Raw genomic sequence first — 16,348 nt, forward strand, 5'->3', positions numbered from 1 at the left:
GTAAAGGAGGAAGTGAAACTGTCATTATTCACAGACGACATATTGTCCATAGAAAACCCTAAAAATTCCACAAAGAAACTACTAGATTTGCCTGCTGACATGGCTCCATGGTGAGCATCCACCTAGAAACCAAGAGGTCACTGGTCAAGGCACATGCCCGGCTTGCGGTTTGCAGGCTTGATCCTCGGGGGTGTGCAGGAGGCAGCCGTTCAATGATTCTCATCATTGATGTTTCTATCTCTCTCTTCCTCTCCTTTCCTCTCTGAAATTAATTTTTTTAAAAACTACTAGACGTAGTAAATGAATTCAGCAATGTAGCTATATACAAAATCAATACCCAGAAATCAATGGCATTTTGATATACCAAAAATGAATTCTCAGAAAGAGAAACTAAAAATCAATCTCATTTACTATTGCAACAACAACAACAAAAATAAGGTACTTGGCAATAAACTTAACCAAAGAGGCGAAAGACCTCTACTCAAAAACTACAGGACGTTGGAAAAAGAAATGGAGGAAGATATAAACAAGTGGAAGAATATACTGTGTTCATGGATGGTAGAATTAACATCGTTAACATGTCCATATTACCCAAAGCAATCTATAGATTCAATGCAATCCCTATTAAAATGTCAATGGCTTATAGCACACATCTGGAACAAATACTCCAAAATTTATATGAAATTAAAAAAGACCCCAAATAGCCACAGCAATCATGAGAAAGAAGAATAAAGTTGGAGGGATCACAATACCAGGTATCAAGCTATATTCTCAAAGCAACTGTTCTCAAAACAGCCTGGTACTGGCACAAAAACAGGCATAAAGGTCAATGGAACAGAACAGAGAATCCAGAAATCAAACCAAGCCATTATGCTCAATTAATATTTGACATAGGAGGTAAGAGCATACAATGAAGTCAAGACAGTCTCTTCAATAAATGGTGTTGGGAAAATTGGACAGATACATGCAAAAAAATGAAACTAGATCACCTACTTACATCATCCACAAAAATAAACTCAAAATGGATAAAGGACTTAATCATAAGACAGGAAACCATAAACATCCTGGAAGAAGCCATAGGCAGCAAAATCTCAGACATCTCTCATAGCAATATGTTTACTGAAACATCGTGTAGGGCAAAGGAAGCTAGGAGAAAATAAACAAATGGAGCTGCATCAAAATAAATAGCTTCTGCCCAGCAAAAGAAACCATCAACAAAATGAAAAGGGAGCCCACTGTATGGGAGAATATATTTGGCAATGATACATCTGATAAAGGGTTAATATCCAAAATATATAAGGAACTCATGCAACTTAACAAAAGAAAGACAAACAGTCCAATTTGAAAATGGGCAAAGGACCTAAATAGACACTTCTCCAAAGTGGACATACAGATGGCCAAGAGACATATGAAAAAATGCTCAAAGTCACTGATCATCAGAGAGATGCAAATTAAAATTACAATGAGGTACCATCTCACATCTGTCAGAATGGCTACTATCAGCAAATCAACAAATGACAAGTGCTGGAGAGGATGTGGAGAAAAGGGAACCCTAGTGCACTGCTGGTGGGAATGCAGACTGGTGCAGCCACTGTGGAAAACAGTATGGAGTTTCCTCAAAAATTAAATATGGAACTGCCATTTGACCAATGATCCCACTTCTAGGAATATATCCTAAGAGACCCGAAACACCAATCAGAAAGAATGTATGCACCCCTATGTTCATAGCAGTGCAATTTACAATAGCTAAGGTCTGGAAACAGCCCAAGTGCCCATCAGTAGGTGAGTGGATAAAAAAGCTGTGGTACATTTACACCAGGGAATACTACACAGCAGTAAAAAAGAAGAATATCTTACCCTTTGAGACAGCATGGAGGGGCCTGGAGAATATTAAGCCAAAGAAGCCGGTGAGAGAAAGGCAAGTATCATCACACGATCTCACTCATATGTGGAATCTAATGAACAAAATAAACTGACAAAACAAAATAGATCCGGAGACATGGAAGCATGGAAGAGACTTGGAATCTCAGAGGGAAGCAGGAGTGGGTAGGTGGTGGGTGGGGAGAGATTAACCAAAGAATCTATATGCATAAGCTACGGATACACAATCCATCCATTGTGTAGTGAAGGCCTGGGGTGGGGGGCGGAGAGGTGGCAGGTGGAGGAGGGCAATGGGGGGGGAGGGGACATCTGTAATACTTTCAACATTAAAGATAAATTTTTAAAAATACTTTATTGCAACAAACAGATTAAAAATATTAAGTTTCACTATAAAAAATATTTTATTGCTAAAAAAATGCTAAGCATCATCTGATCCTTCAGCGAGCCGTAATCCCTGTGCTGGTGGAGGGTGCTGCTTCTATGTTGACGGCTGCTGACTGAAGACTGCGGTGGCTGTGGCACTTTCTTAAAATAACACAACAATGACATTTGCCACATTGATGGGCTCTTCCTTTTGTGAATGCTTTCTCTGTAGCGTGCAATGCTGTCTGATAGCATTTTATCCCCATAGAACTTCTTTCAAAATTGGAGTCATCCTCTCAAACTGGTACTGCTATGTCAACTAAGTTTCATGCTCTAAATCTTTTGTTATCATTTCAACAATCTTCACAGCGTCTTCCCCAGGAGCAGATTCCATCTCAAGGAACCACTTTCTTTGCTCATCATAAAAAGCAACTCCTCATCCTAAGCTTTCTCACAAGATAGCAGCACTCAGTACATCTTCAGGCTCCACTTGTCATTCTCGTTCTCTTACTATTTCCATCACATGTGCAGTTACTTCCTCCACTGAGGTCTTGAACCCCTCAAAGTCATCCATGAGGGCTGAATCACCTCCTTCTAACTCCTGCTAATGTTGCTAGTTTCACCTCTTCCCGTGCATCATGAAATGTTCTTATGGCATCTACAATGGTGGATCCTTTCCAAAGGTTTTCAATTCACTTTGCCCAGATCCATCAGAGGAATCACTGTCTATGGCACCCATAGCGTTACAAAATGTAATTCTTAATGAAAAAGGCTTGGAAGTGGAAATTACTCCTTGACCCATGGGCTGAGTGTTGTGTGAGCAGTCATGGCAGCAGCACTACTAGTATCTCATTGTATATCTCATCAGGGCTCTTGGGTGACCAGGTGCACTGTCAGTGAGCAGTACTATTTTGAAAGGAGTCTTTCTTTCTGAGAGTGGGTCTCAACAGTGCACTTAAAAGACGAGTAAACCATGTTGTAAACAGATGTGCTGTGTTGTTCCATTTACAGGCAGAGTAGATTAGCATCGTTCTTAAGAGCCCCAGGATTTTGGAATGGAAAGGGAGCACTGGCTTGGACTTCAAGTCACCAGCTGCATTAGCCCCTAACAAGAGAGTCAGCCTGTCCTCTGAAGCCAGGCACTGACTTCTCCTCTCTGGTTATGAAAGTCGTAGATGACATCTTTTCTCAAAAAGGGCTCCGTTGTCTGCAATGGACTATGTTGCTTATTAATCATCTGAGCTAGATCTTCTGAATAACTTGCCGCATCTTCTGCATCTGCACTTGCTGCTTCACCGTGCCCTTCTATGACATGGAGATGCCTTCTTTCCTTAAACCTCATGACTCAACCTCTGCTACTTCCAATTTTCCTTCTGCAGCCTCCTCACCACTCTCAGCCGCCACAGAATTGAAGAGAGCAGGGCCTTGCTCTGGATTAGGCTTTGGCTGAAGGGAATGTTGTGGCTGGTTTGATCTTCTATCCAGACCAGTAAAACTGTCTCCCTGTCAGCAGTAAGGCTATTTCACTCTCTCATCATTCATGTGTTCACTGGAGTAGCTCCTTTAATTCCCTTCAAGAACTTTTCCTTTGCATTCACAGCTTGGCTAAATGTTTGGTGCAAGAGGCCTAGCTTTCAGCCTACCTTGGCTTTCAGCGCCTTCCTCACTAAGCTTAATCATTTCTAGCTTTTGCTTTAAAGTGAGACGGGCGACTCTTCCTTTCATTTGAACACGTAGGGTGCATTGTAGGGTATTAATTGACCTAATTTCAGTATCATTGTGTCTCAGGGAGTAGGGAGGCCCCAGGAGAGGGAGAGAGACGAGGGACTGGCCAGTCTGTAGAGCAGCAAGAACATAAACCTCATTTATCTATTAAGTTCACTGCCTTTTATGAGTGTGGTTTGTGGTGCCCCAAAGCAGTTACAATAGTCACAGTACAGATCACTGATTACAGACCACCATGGCAAATACAATGACAACGATGATGATGATGATAATAATATAATTTGAAATATTGTGAAAATTACCAAAAGGTAATTACAATTACCTTTCTGTGACACAGAGACACAAAGTGAGCAAATACTGTTGGGAAAATGGTGCCAATAGACTTGCAGGATTGCCACAAACCTTCAATTTGTGAAAAAATGCAATATCTGCGAAGCACAATACAGCACAGTGCAATAAAGTGAGGTATGCCTGTGTTAACTATACGGTTAAAAAAAAATAGAGTATAGGAAAAAATAGAAGCATTAGTGGAATGTTCCCCTAGCAGTTATCCAGTGAATTCAAGTAAGTGCCAGGCACTCTCCTACATGCAGTTCATAGTTATTTCATTTGATCCTTACAACACATATAACAGGTAACATCCTCACACCCATTTTACAGATGAGGAAAGTGAGGCTCACAGCTAGCATTTGAACCCAGGTTTGCTGCTCCTTTGGAAAGTCCAAGCCTGACCAGAGGCCTTGGCACAGCCATGAGCCTGGAGCCCCTTGCACCTTCCTCACCTGTCACTCCGCTCAGCACTGGAGTTGTGGCCAGGCTGCAACTCTGGCAGATGCCAGGGAGAGCTGCGCAGCCAAGAAAGTGGATCTTCTCGCCTGTCCTCCCAGATCATCTACCTGCGGCGGTTCAAGGACCTGCGAGCGCTCAGCCTCTCTGGGAACCCCATCGCCGAGGCAGAGGATTACAAGATGTTCGTCTGGGCCTACCTTCCTGACCTCGTGTACCTGGACTCTCGGCGGATCGATGACCACATGGCAAGTGTCTCCCTCTGGGTGTCCCAGCTCCGTGAGACAGTCCTCAGGCCCCTAGTTTCCGGGAGAGGGACCCTGAGGCAGAGAGCAGGGCAGCTCCCTCCTCCCCGCTCCTTTCTTGGCCGCTATCGGCAGGACCCTGGTGGCCAGCCTGCGTCTTGCTCATGTGGCCAGGCTCCTTCCACCCGGCACGGCCACTCTGGGGATTCCTCTCTCTGTCTCCCGTTTGGCTGCCTCTCTGTGGTGGTGCCTGTGCATTAGGTCCGTCTGCGGAGCCTCCAGTCTCGGGGGGGTCCTGACGCAGCAGGTCTGGGGGGCTCAGTGGCGCCGCCTCCCTGACCTCTGACAGGCGCTCCAGGAATGTCCCTCATGTGGGTCCCTCCTGTTGTAGTTGGGTCTTGACTGCTGATGGCTCGTCCCTTGGTGGGGCTGGTGCTTGGGCTGGCTGACCCCCGTGTGTGAGCTGCCATGAGGGGCTGACCCGGGAGGCAGAATCCGCCACCAGGCTCTGGTGCCGCCGAGACCGCCCTTTGGTGCTGCTTGTGGCGCTAACGGGTTCCTGCTCTCACGTTGTCTGACCCCTGCCACCAGCTGTGTTGGTTCTGGGGCCTCTTCGGGGGGCGGGGGCGGGCCTGGGCGGTCAGTGTGAGACCCCGCCAGGACTGGCTCTGCGCTACCTGCTCGGAGCCACAAGGGATCCACAGTTTGTGGCCGCCTCTGCTGGGCCTGGGGGTGCGTGGGAGAGGCCAGGCTTTGCACCAAGGTCGGCTTCCCCCAGCACCGAGCCCGGCAGCGGGTCGGCACCTGGAGACCATCCTCCGTGCCGGCTGCTGTCACAGGAAGAGCCCGGCGGCCTCGGCGCTCCCGGTAGACGGTCACCATTAGGGGCAGGTGGTGCTGACCAGGGTGATGCGGCTCAAACTCGCACAGTGCTGGGACCGAGGCCACTCAGCACCGGCCTCTGGGCCCGCCCAGCCTGGCCCCTGCCAGCTGCCCGGGGCCTCGGTGGTGGGCGGCCTCAGGGAGTGGCAGGTGGGGCCAGCAGAGTTCACCAGCCCAGGGCGGACACCCAGATTTGGCCTCGGAGGGAGGGCTGCACGCAGGGGCAGTGGTGCTGGTAGGGCTGCGAGGGAAGGTGGCCCCTCCCTAGAGCCACACAGCCCAGCCTCTCCCTCCTCCAGAGCCTGCCAGAGTGTCTGCCTCCGGCGCCCAGCTGGCCACAGCCGGGGACTCCTCTGCAGGCGCTGGGGCCTGTGGCAGTCATGAAGATGAGGATGGGGCGGGTTTCATGGGGGTGGGGGGACAGCACCTGTCCAGCCTCTGACACCCCAGAGATTGCCCTCAGGAGCTCTCCCAAAAAGTCTACCCCATGGGCCCCGCCTCTCTCTGTACTGTCTGATTCTCTGACAAAGAAGCTGAGGCGACAAAGTGTGAGGCTTAGCAATTGGCCAGGATCACAGCTCATGGCAGAGCCGAGATTCCCCTCCTCTGTGTAGGCCCAGAAGCAACATGACGGCAGCCATTGTGCACATACACGCCAAGCAGACGGCATTATTTCACGTAGTTTCCACCGCAACCTGTAAGGCAGGCTCTGTTCTCACCCCCAGCTCCCAAGGAAAGCTGTCCCAGGTGGGCTGACTCACCCAGGAGCTGTCCCAGGTGGGCCGGCACACCCAGGAGCTGTCCCAGGTGGGCCGACTCACCCAGGAGCTGTCCCAGGTGGGCCGACTCACACAGGAGCTGTCCCAGGTGGGCCGACTCACACAGGAGCTGTCCCAGGTGGGCCGGCTCGCCCAGTAGCTGTCCCAGGTGGGCCGACTCACACAGGAGCTGTCCCAGGTGGGCCGGCTCACACAGGAGCTGTCCCCAGGTGGGCCGACTCACACAGGAGCTGTCCCAGGTGGGCCGACTCACACAGGAGCTGTCCCAGGTGGGCCGGCTCGCCCAGGAGCTGTCCCAGGTGGGCCGGCTCACACAGGAGCTGTCCCAGGTGGGCCGGCTCACACAGGAGCTGTCCCAGGTGGGCCGGCTCACCCAGGAGCTGTCCCAGGTGGGCCGGCTCGCACAGGAGCTGTCCCAGGTGGGCCGGCTCGCACAGGAGCTGTCCCAGGTGGGCCGGCTCGCACAGGAGCTGTCCCAGGTGGGCCGACTCGCACAGGAGCTGTCCCAGGTGGGCCGGCTCGCACAGGAGCTGTCCCAGGTGGGCCGGCTCGCACAGGAGCTGTCCCAGGTGGGCCGGCTCGCACAGGAGCTGTCCCAGGTGGGCCGGCTCGCACAGGAGCTGTCCCAGGTGGGCCTACTCGCACAGGAGCTGTCCCAGGTGGGCTGGCTCGCACAGGAGCTGTCCCAGGTGGGCCGGCTCGCACAGGAGCTGTCCCAGGTGGGCCGGCACCCAGGAGCTGTCCCCAGGTGGGCCGGCACACAGGAGCTGTCCCAGGTGGGCCGGCACACAGGAGCTGTCCCAGGTGGGCTGGCTCACCCAGGGTGAAGGGTCTGGTACACGCCTGGGTGTGTGGAGTGAGCCCAGCGTCTGAGGACCAAGCCCGAGGGGCACCGGCATCCCCAGCAGGCACAGGAGGAGGACTGGATAGATGAGGAGAGCCAGGAGGTGGCATGGCACAGAGCCAAGGGCTGAGACCCTGTGACCAAGCCTGGGATTCAAGTCAGTCACGTCCCCTCCCCGCGTGCGTCTGTAAAAGAGCCAGGACGCTGCCGTGAGGGCTGTGGGCTGTGCGCCGGGAGGGGCCTTGTCATGTGGCCCCACCTCTGGAATGGCCTCACAGATCCCTGGCTGCAGCGCTGCCTTCCACACCCCTCTCAGTCCTTCCCTACTCTCCCCAGGACTCAGAATACTTGAAAGGGGCTGTTACTGCCCTGGCCAGGTGCTCAGTTGGTTGGAGCATCATCACATACACCAGAAAGTTGCGGTTCCATCCTTGGTCAGGGCGTGTGCAGGAGGCGGCTGATCCATGTTTCTCTCTCACATTGATGTTTCTCTCTCTCCCTTCCTCTCTCTCTAAAAGAAGCAATAAAAACATTTCCTTGGGTGAGGATTTTTTTTAAAGAAAGAAAAGCGCTATTGTCCAGTCAGCATGGCTCAGTGGTTGAGCGTCGACCTGTGAACCAGGAGGTCACAGTTCTACTCCCGGTACATGAGCCTGCACATGCCCAGATTGCGGGCTCAATTCCCAGTGGGGGGGTGAGAGGAGGCAGAGCCAATCAATGATTCTCCCTCATCACTGATGTTTCTCTCTCTCTCTCTCCCTCTCCCTTCCTCTCTGAAATCAATAAAAATATATTTTAAAAAGAAAGAACGAAAGGAAAGCACTGTTACTGGTCTGCCTCAGCCAGGGCTGGCCCTGCCCTATAGGGTGTGGGTCAGGCGACCTGCAGGTGCCTGACTCATGCAGGAACAGTTTCACCACCGAGTCCAGGGGAAAGTGAGAGTAAGTTTATTAAAGCTTGGGACCACGAGGCCAAAGAAGGGCCCCTGGAGACAGGACCAGGGGAGAAGCCTGGGACAAGCTGCCACTGCCCATGGCTCCCCTGGGTGCACGTCTTGTGGGCACCCTGAGGGCTTAGGGTAGAAGAAGCAAAGTACACGCCCGAGGAAAGGGGGACACAGGTTTGCTCACAGAAGAGCTCACGCCGGCACCCTTTGTCCTGAGGGTCTGATCTGTTTTCTATGGGTGGGAACTTTAGGGGCGGTCTCAGGGGTGGATCTCCTGGTGTGAGGGTAGTACTGACGTGGCCGTGTGAGTGGGCGTGAGGACTTGCCCCTCTGTCTTGGGTTGCTCTGGCTCTGATGGATTTTTGTTCTCTCTCTCCCTGACGAGGGTGATTAAACCACCGCTCTCGGGTGTCTCTGGCTGGGGAGATAGAATCGTGTCATTTATCAGCTGGCTGTCCATGGCTCAGCCTGTCCAGCTGTTTCTTCAGCTGTTTGTCTGTTTCCTCATTCCACTTGCCAGGGGACTTTCCTAGGTTCTTACTAACCTGTCTCAGGGCCGTGAGGCAATGAGCCATTGTCACCCACACCCTGCCCGCACGGGGCCCTGGCCGAGGCCGGTGCTCTGACACGGCCCGTCCCTCAGAAGGGGCAGGCGGAGATGAAGCACCAGTTCAGCATCGACGAGTTGAGGCACCGTGAGCGCCTGATTCAGGCCCAGCAGGCGGAGGAGCAGGCCCGGCAGGCGGAGCTGGAGGAACACCAGGTAGCTGGCCTTCCCGCGCTGCCTTCCGCACCCTCTCGGTCCCTCCGAATGCTGGCCCCGGGGCTCCAGTTAAGTTCAACAAGGGTCAGCAGGGCCCAGGTCCTAGAAGCCTGCCTTGCGATTGGAAACGTGTTGTGCAGCAGGGCCTAGCTCTGAGGAAGCATGTAGATTGTGCTCCTTCCCAGGCCTGGGCCCCGGCCCTGCCTTGCTCTGCCCACCACCTGCCCCCAGGGCCAGCCCCGCCTCGACCCAGACCCCACCTGCCTTACGTTCTCCCGGGAGCAGGCTGTCAGAGCAGGGCCTTTCCTTGGGGCCCCCGGGTGGTTCCAGGCCACCAGGAAGGCTCGGGTCCCTGTTCAGCACATCCCTCCAGCCTTCCTCCCCGTCCCACCGCCTTCCCCCTGCCGGCCAGTGCAGCCCCGTGCAGCCTCTGGAGCGCCGGAGTGCCAGGCCCAGCACGCCTCCCTGCCGGCTTCCTCCCAGGGCAAGTGTCCACCAACCCCAGAGCCGAGCGCTGGCCGGTGCGGAATCAGTCACTGCTCCCAGCTGTGCTCTGGCACCTCGGCCAGGCAGACGGCATTAGGGAGCACTCACCCCTTCCCTTCCTCCCTCTGCCTGCAGGCTGCATTAGGGAGCACTCCCTCCCTCTGCCCACAGGCTGCATTAGGGAGCACTCCCTCCCTCTGCCCACAGGCTGCATTAGGGAGCACTCACCCCCTCCCTCCCTCTGCCCACAGGCTGCATTAGGGAGCACTCACCCCCTCCCTCCCTCTGCCCACAGGCTGCGTTAGGGAGCACTCACCCCCTCCCTCCCTCGGCCCGCAGGCTGCGTTAGGGAGCACTGACCCCCTCCCTCCCTCTGCCCACAGGCTGCATTAGGGAGCACTGACCCCTCCCTCCCTCTGCCCACAGGCTGCATTAGGGAGCACTCACACCCTCCCTCCCTCTGCCCGCAGGCTGCATTAGGGAGCACTCCCTCCCTCTGCCCACAGGCTGCATTAGGGAGCACTCACACCCTCCCTCCCTCTGCCCACAGGCTGCGTTAGGGAGCACTGACCCCCTCCTTCCCTCTGCCCACAGGCTGCATTAGAGAGCACTCCCTCCCTCTGCCCACAGGCTGCATTAGGGAGCACTCACACCCTCCCTCCCTCTGCCCGCAGGCTGCATTAGGGAGCACTCACACCCTCCCTCCCTCTGCCCACAGGCTGCGTTAGGGAGCACTGACCCCCTCCTTCCCTCTGCCCACAGGCTGCATTAGAGAGCACTCCCTCCCTCTGCCCACAGGCTGCATTAGAGAGCACTCCCTCCCTCTGCCCACAGGCTGCATTAGGGAGCACTGACCCCCTCCCTCCCTCTGCCCACAGGCTGCCTTCGTGGAGCACCTGAACGGCTCCTTCCTCTTCGACAGCATGTACGCTGATGATGTGGAGGGCAGCAAGCTGGCTGCTCTGCACGGCGTGGGCGAGCTCCTCGAGGCATATCCTTTCAAGTTCACGCTGCCGCTCTGACCGAGCTCGGCCCCAGGACACCAGCCTGCCTGAGCCAGTCCTTCCCGCGCTGGGCCTCAGTTTCCCCATCTCTCTTTGAGGCCCTGTCTCCGAGCGGTGTCCCAGCGGCAGGCAGAGCAGGTCACAGCTGCGCAGAGGTGCGTGGGCTCCGGCCCTGACCGGCAGCATGGCCGCCTGCGTGCTCGGAGGTGAGCATGGCCTGGGTGGTCTGTGGCCCCAGCCCCCCCGCGTGTCCCTGGTTCCTGCTGTGCTGGGACACCCCCCACGCGGCGGCTGCTCAGTCCCACCTCCTGCAGGGAGCTCGCCCAGAGAGCTCGGCTTGTCCCGCCCGGCTCACGGTTAGGTGGGCGGCGAGCGCCGGTCTGTGGAGCCTGGAGCCTGAGCTCCTGCCCCGTGGACCGAGCCCGCAGGCGGTGCTGCGCCTGTCGTCCAGGCCGTGATGGGGGTCTGTTGCTTAAACTCTAAGCTGAGGGGCTCTGACTGGAACCTCAGGCCCCTGATCTGAGAGGGCTGAGCCAAGCGATGAGCCACAGGGGGTCCATGGAACCAACCCTCTGAGTGGGAAAAACTCACATTTAAGATCCCCACATTCTGAAAAGAGTGGGGCAGGAGCCGGTCGGGTGTGGGGCTGAGCAGAGGGCAAGAGCAGGGCTCTGGGTCCGACCGACACCCGCCAGCCGGCCACCTGGCTGGCCTCCAGGCCGCAGCGCCTGCCTGACCGCAGGCCTCCCCGGACCTCGCCCTCCTGTGCAGGCGACGAACCCAAGGCCCCGAACCGGACTTGAACCTGGGTCTCTCTGCTTCCAGCCCGCGGCCCCGCCTCTGCCAGGCCCCTCGGTGCCCTGCAGCGCCCAGGACAGACCCTCAACAAAGGTGCCTTCCAGCCAGCACAACAGAGACCAAACACGCAGGGCCCGCCGTCCCCCAGGAGTCTCGGTGGGGCCTGGGTCAGCATGTCTCCCCTCTGCCTGCGGCCTCCGCCCGCGGCCCCGCCTCTGCCCTCACGCAGATGTGTCCCCGAGTCCCTCAGGCCCAGGCTGGCGATGCCCCAGTCACCACCTGAGCCTCCACATCTCAGCTGCCGGCTCTGCGAGGGGCCCCCACTGCCAGGGGCGCCTGAACCAGCCACAGCTTCCTTAACAGCCTCACCTACAAGGACAAATTTGTCATCATCTGCCTGAACATTTTCGAGTACGGACTGAAACAGCAGGAAAAGCGGAAGGTGGAGCTCGACACCTTCAACGCGTGTGTCCAGGAGGCCGTCCAGGAAAACCGGGAGCAGGGCAAGCTCAGGATCGCCACGTTCGAGGAGAAGCACCTGCTGGTAGGCCTGCCCTTGCCCCCAGTCCCCTGCCCCCCGCCCCCTGCCCCCGGTGCCGGTGCCAATCTGCTGTGGGCCTGACCCTCGATGGCCCTGAGGCCCTGGTGCCTGATCCCGTTCGCCAGGCTCACTGAGCTGGTGGTGGAGCCGAGGCTCAGCCTCCCACCAGCACCACCAGCCACAGCGGCGCAGGGCCGGGCCGAGCGGAGCCTGAGGCCAAGGCGAGCGCCATCCTTACCGTGACACGGTGTTATTACCATCACGGTGGTGACTGCTTCTCCTTCGGGCAGACGTTTTCTGAGCTGCGTGGTTATTGCCCGACTGCGCTGGGCGGGGCTGCGCACCTGCAGCCGCTCCCGCTCCCGCCAGCCTTAGCCAGCGTCTGTTTCTGCCCGCCGCGCCATTCGGAGTGTGTGCTTGCTTGCTCTCAGGTCGGGGGAGCATCACATAGTTTACAAACATTGGTATCTTTTTTTTTTTTTTTTTAATGAGTGAATGGGTGATCATTTTATTTTATTTATTTATTTAAATTCTTTATTGTTGAAAGTATTGCATGTCCGTCCGTCCCCCCGCCCCCGCCGCCGGCCAGGCCCTCACAGCCCTACTGTCTGTGTCCATTGGTTATGCTTATACGCATGCATACAAGTCCTTTGGTTGATCTCTTACCCGGCCCCCCCTTTGCCTTCCCTCTTAGGTTTTATTCATTTTTTTCAACATGTTTTTATTGATTTCAGAGGGGTAGGGAGAGGGAGAGAGAGAGAGAAACATCAATGTTGAGAGAGAATCATTGATCGGCTGCCTCCTGCACGCCCCCTACTGGGACCGAGCCTGCAACCCGGGCATGTGCCCTTACTGGGAATCAAACCATGACCTCCTGGTTCATAGGTAGATGCTCAAACCCTGAGCCACACCGGCCGGGCAACATTTGTATTTCTTATTTGTGAACTATTGTCATAATACTGTGCCCTTACCCATTTTTCCATTTGGTGTTTCTCTCTCCCCCTTTCTTTCTTTGTTTTTATTTTCATTATTATTCTGTAGGAGCACTTTGTAGATTGAGAAATTAGCCCTGTGTCAGTGAAATAAGTTGCCAACATTTTCCCAGTTTGCTGTTTATCTTGTTACTTTGTCTCTGGTGTATTTACATTCAGAATATTAAAAATGTTTATGTGATGGACTTTATCAGTCTTTTCTTCTGCCTGTACTTAGAAAAGACTTCTCCACTTTGAGATTATTTATTTAAAATCCCCCAATATTTTCTAGTACTTTTATGGCTCTAATTTTTACATTTAAATCTTTCTCTGTCCAGAATTTATTTTCATGTAACACTTGAGATAGGCATTGAACCTGATTTTTCTCCAGATGGGGGAGCCCTTGTTAGAGACATTCACCTCAAATCGTGTCCAGTTTCTCTTCCTTTACAACTAACACCGAGTGTCAGCAGAAACAAGCTGACATGGTGCCTCCCACCCGAGCACCTCCCACCAGAGCACCGGCCTGTCCGCTACCCGCACCCCCTGGCGCTGGGTCCTGGGGGGTCTGACGGGCTCCCTCAGGCCGGACCTGTCGCGTGTTTGCGAGTCTCTCCCTGCCTGTGTGCCCCAGCGCTCATGGGCCCAGCGCCACTGCGATGGGAGCAGCCCGCCCAGCCGCCATGGGCAGGGACTGGAGCTTGGAGAATGGAAAGGACTGGTTCAAGGTGAAACAGCTGCTGAGTGACTCAGAGTGTCACGTTCAGGTCCACCTGGCTGGCAGCCCTGGCTCCTGCCGCCCAGCCGGCCCCTGTGCTGAGAGCCCAGCTGGTGAGGGCAGCACGTCTCGCTAGTGCTGGGCCAGCCCCCCACGCGCGGACGGACAGGGCGCCGCTGCTACAGGCTCAGGCGCTGACATGAGGCTTAGCTACCCCTGAGTGTGGGCAGTCCAAACCCAGGGCCCCATTATACCCACAAAACCACATTGTCGCCGCCACTACGTCCACTTAGCCGTGACGCCTAACGCCAGGCTCTCGTCTCCAGAGTCTGAATGCCATCCGCGACGAGGCCGACCTGGCCAGCATGGAGGCGAGGATCGTGGCGTACAGCGAGGACATCACCGAGCTGTCCAGCGCGCTCATGACGCTGGAGATGCAGCTGGTGGAGCAGCTGGAGGTGCGGGGCGGGGCCTGGCAGGAGCCATGTGTGAGCGCCGCCAGGTTCATCCCAGGGGGCGGTGCTGCCGCTTCCTGCTCGCAGGCCCTGTCCGCTTTTACTGCGTTTCCCCCCTTACACAGCAGCGGGGTGAGCTCATTCCTCTGGAAGCCCCCACCCGCCCTGGAAGGGCCAGAGCCTCGGGAGAGGGATTTGATTAGACCAAGGAGCTGCCGGTGCTCAGGGAGCAAGGTGGCCCCCACGCGGGGGGAAGGAAGGCTCCCCTGCCCCTCAGCCTGCAGTGCTGGCCATGCTGGCGCCTGCGATTCCGCACGAAGTGTGGGCCCGGAAAGTGCTGCTATCGACACCCCACACCTCGCCCCCAGTGACAGGCGTGTTCACGGGCTGTCTGCGAGTCCGAGGGGCTGTGATGAACGGAACCTCATTGGATGCTGCCATGGCTGGGCCAAGAGATAGTCCCTGACCAATGCCTCCCCTGCCCGTGGCACCTCAGACTCGGAGAGATTCCCACCTCGCAGAGCAGACGCTGCCCGCAGACCCCGAGCCTCAGGGCATCTTAGGCAGCAGCTCCCAACGTGCCAGGGTTCCCAGAGCCCGGGCGTGTCATGCTGGTGGTGTCATCAGACCCGTGCACAGCGCCTGAAAGGCTGTAACTACTGTGGAGCTTTTCAGTGACCCTATGTGCTTCCCTGCAGCAGTGTTCACACACGTTTGGAGCATGTGCAATGTCTCGGCCTGCAGCCCGTCCCCAGGCTCCTGGAGGCTCCCTGCCCCTGGGAGCCCTAGTCTATGCGGATTGAGGGTGTGGCCAGTCCTGGGCTGCTAGGGTCGCAGGCTTCACCCTGCTTCATCTGCCATTGTTCCCGCAATCAACATGAAACCCCGGTTAGGCCGGGTGCCCTGATGAGCACCGGGTGCAGCAATGCAGGGGCTCCCTCAGGGCACGGATGGGGGAAGGGAACAGCCAGGATCACTGAGGGTTCCTCTCTGCCAGGCACCGTGCAAAGCATTTTGTGTGAAGTAACCTATTTAAGCTTCACCACAACTCCATGAGACAAGTACTACAAAGGAAACCCATTTCATAGATGAGGAAGCTGAGGCCCAGGGAGGTTAAATGACATTCCCAGAGTTACATACAGTGGAGCAGGGATGCCGATGCGGGCAGTCCGGATCTTACTGACACCCTCCCTGTCATCTGGAGGTGGTGCCACTGGGAGGCCAGAGGAAGGAGACTAGCTGTGTGTGTGTGTGTGTGTGTGTGTGTGTGTGTGTGTGTCTCAGGGGTGGCGGTGGAGGCGTTAAGACCAGAACAGGTGTTCCTGGCAGAGGGAACAGGCAGAGGACTGGAGAAAGCATCACAGTAACTATTCAAGGGGCGGTGAGTGAACTGAAATGGCCAGAGAGCAATGGGCTGGGGTCAGAGGTCAGGAGGGAGAACTAGGGTCAGGGCACCAACATCTGCGGAGAAGGCCCGTGTGGCGTCTTCGTCCTGAAGCTGTGAGTAGAGGAGGTGCCGGCCTTTGCTCTGAGGCTCAGGCAGTCGGGTTCCTGTCCAATATGCATGCTCACCGTGCTCTTTCCCTTCTCCAGGAGACGATAAACATGTTCGAGAGGAACATCGTCGACATGGTGGGGCTCTTTGTCGAAAATGTCCAAAGCCTATATCCTTTCCTTTGCGACCGTGGCTGGGAGGCGCTGGGCCCCGGGGCTTATCCCGGCCACGACTCTGCTCCCCGCCTCCAGCTTAACGAAGGCAGGGAAGGGTACCCCTTCAGCACAGACCCGACAGGATGCCCACGAGTAGGGTTCCCTTCCGGGCGGCACCCGGGTCGGGCGCCTGCCCTCCACGCCACCAGTGCCACAGGCATCGTCAGAGAGAGAAAAGTGGCACCTCGCTGTTTGCCGGAAATCCACCTGCCGTCTGATCGACGGGAAAGTCTGTGCCTCCACCAGGACGCTCTCGTCCGTCACAGGAACCTGCCGGTGGGACTCTCCACCTAAGGACAAAAGCTCCCTTCACGGGATGGAGCCGTGGCACACTGGGTGCTGAGTGTTCCTGGTCGGAGGGGTGTCCCCAGCTTTGCTCCAGGAGCTGCAGCAGGGCTGCTGTTCTGGGTGTGGTTGGAGGAGCCGTGTTTGCAATAGAAGTCCTGGAGGG

General features: G+C 55.9%; 1 protein-coding gene across 5 annotated transcripts in view; it reads left to right on the top strand.

The window, feature by feature from the left end:
- The window catches only part of DRC3 (dynein regulatory complex subunit 3), a 46,980-nt gene that overhangs the window by 23,119 nt on the left and 7,513 nt on the right, over positions 1–16,348 (top strand). For all 5 annotated transcript variants that reach the window (XM_070394774.1, XM_070394777.1, XM_070394778.1 and 2 more), the window contains 6 exons: positions 4,857–5,003; positions 9,095–9,214; positions 10,579–10,690; positions 11,871–12,046; positions 14,059–14,190; positions 15,781–15,851. In XM_070394774.1, coding sequence (XP_070250875.1) covers positions 4,857–5,003; positions 9,095–9,214; positions 10,579–10,690; positions 11,871–12,046; positions 14,059–14,190; positions 15,781–15,851 — 758 coding nt within the window. The remainder of the gene's footprint in view (positions 1–4,856; positions 5,004–9,094; positions 9,215–10,578; positions 10,691–11,870; positions 12,047–14,058; positions 14,191–15,780; positions 15,852–16,348) is intronic.

The sequence above is a fragment of the Myotis yumanensis genome, unplaced genomic scaffold, assembly GCF_028538775.1.
Source record: "Myotis yumanensis isolate MYYU_CA2020_CCGP unplaced genomic scaffold, mMyoYum1.0.hap1 SCAF_16, whole genome shotgun sequence".
In the NCBI taxonomy this organism is placed as follows: Eukaryota; Metazoa; Chordata; class Mammalia; order Chiroptera; family Vespertilionidae; genus Myotis; species Myotis yumanensis.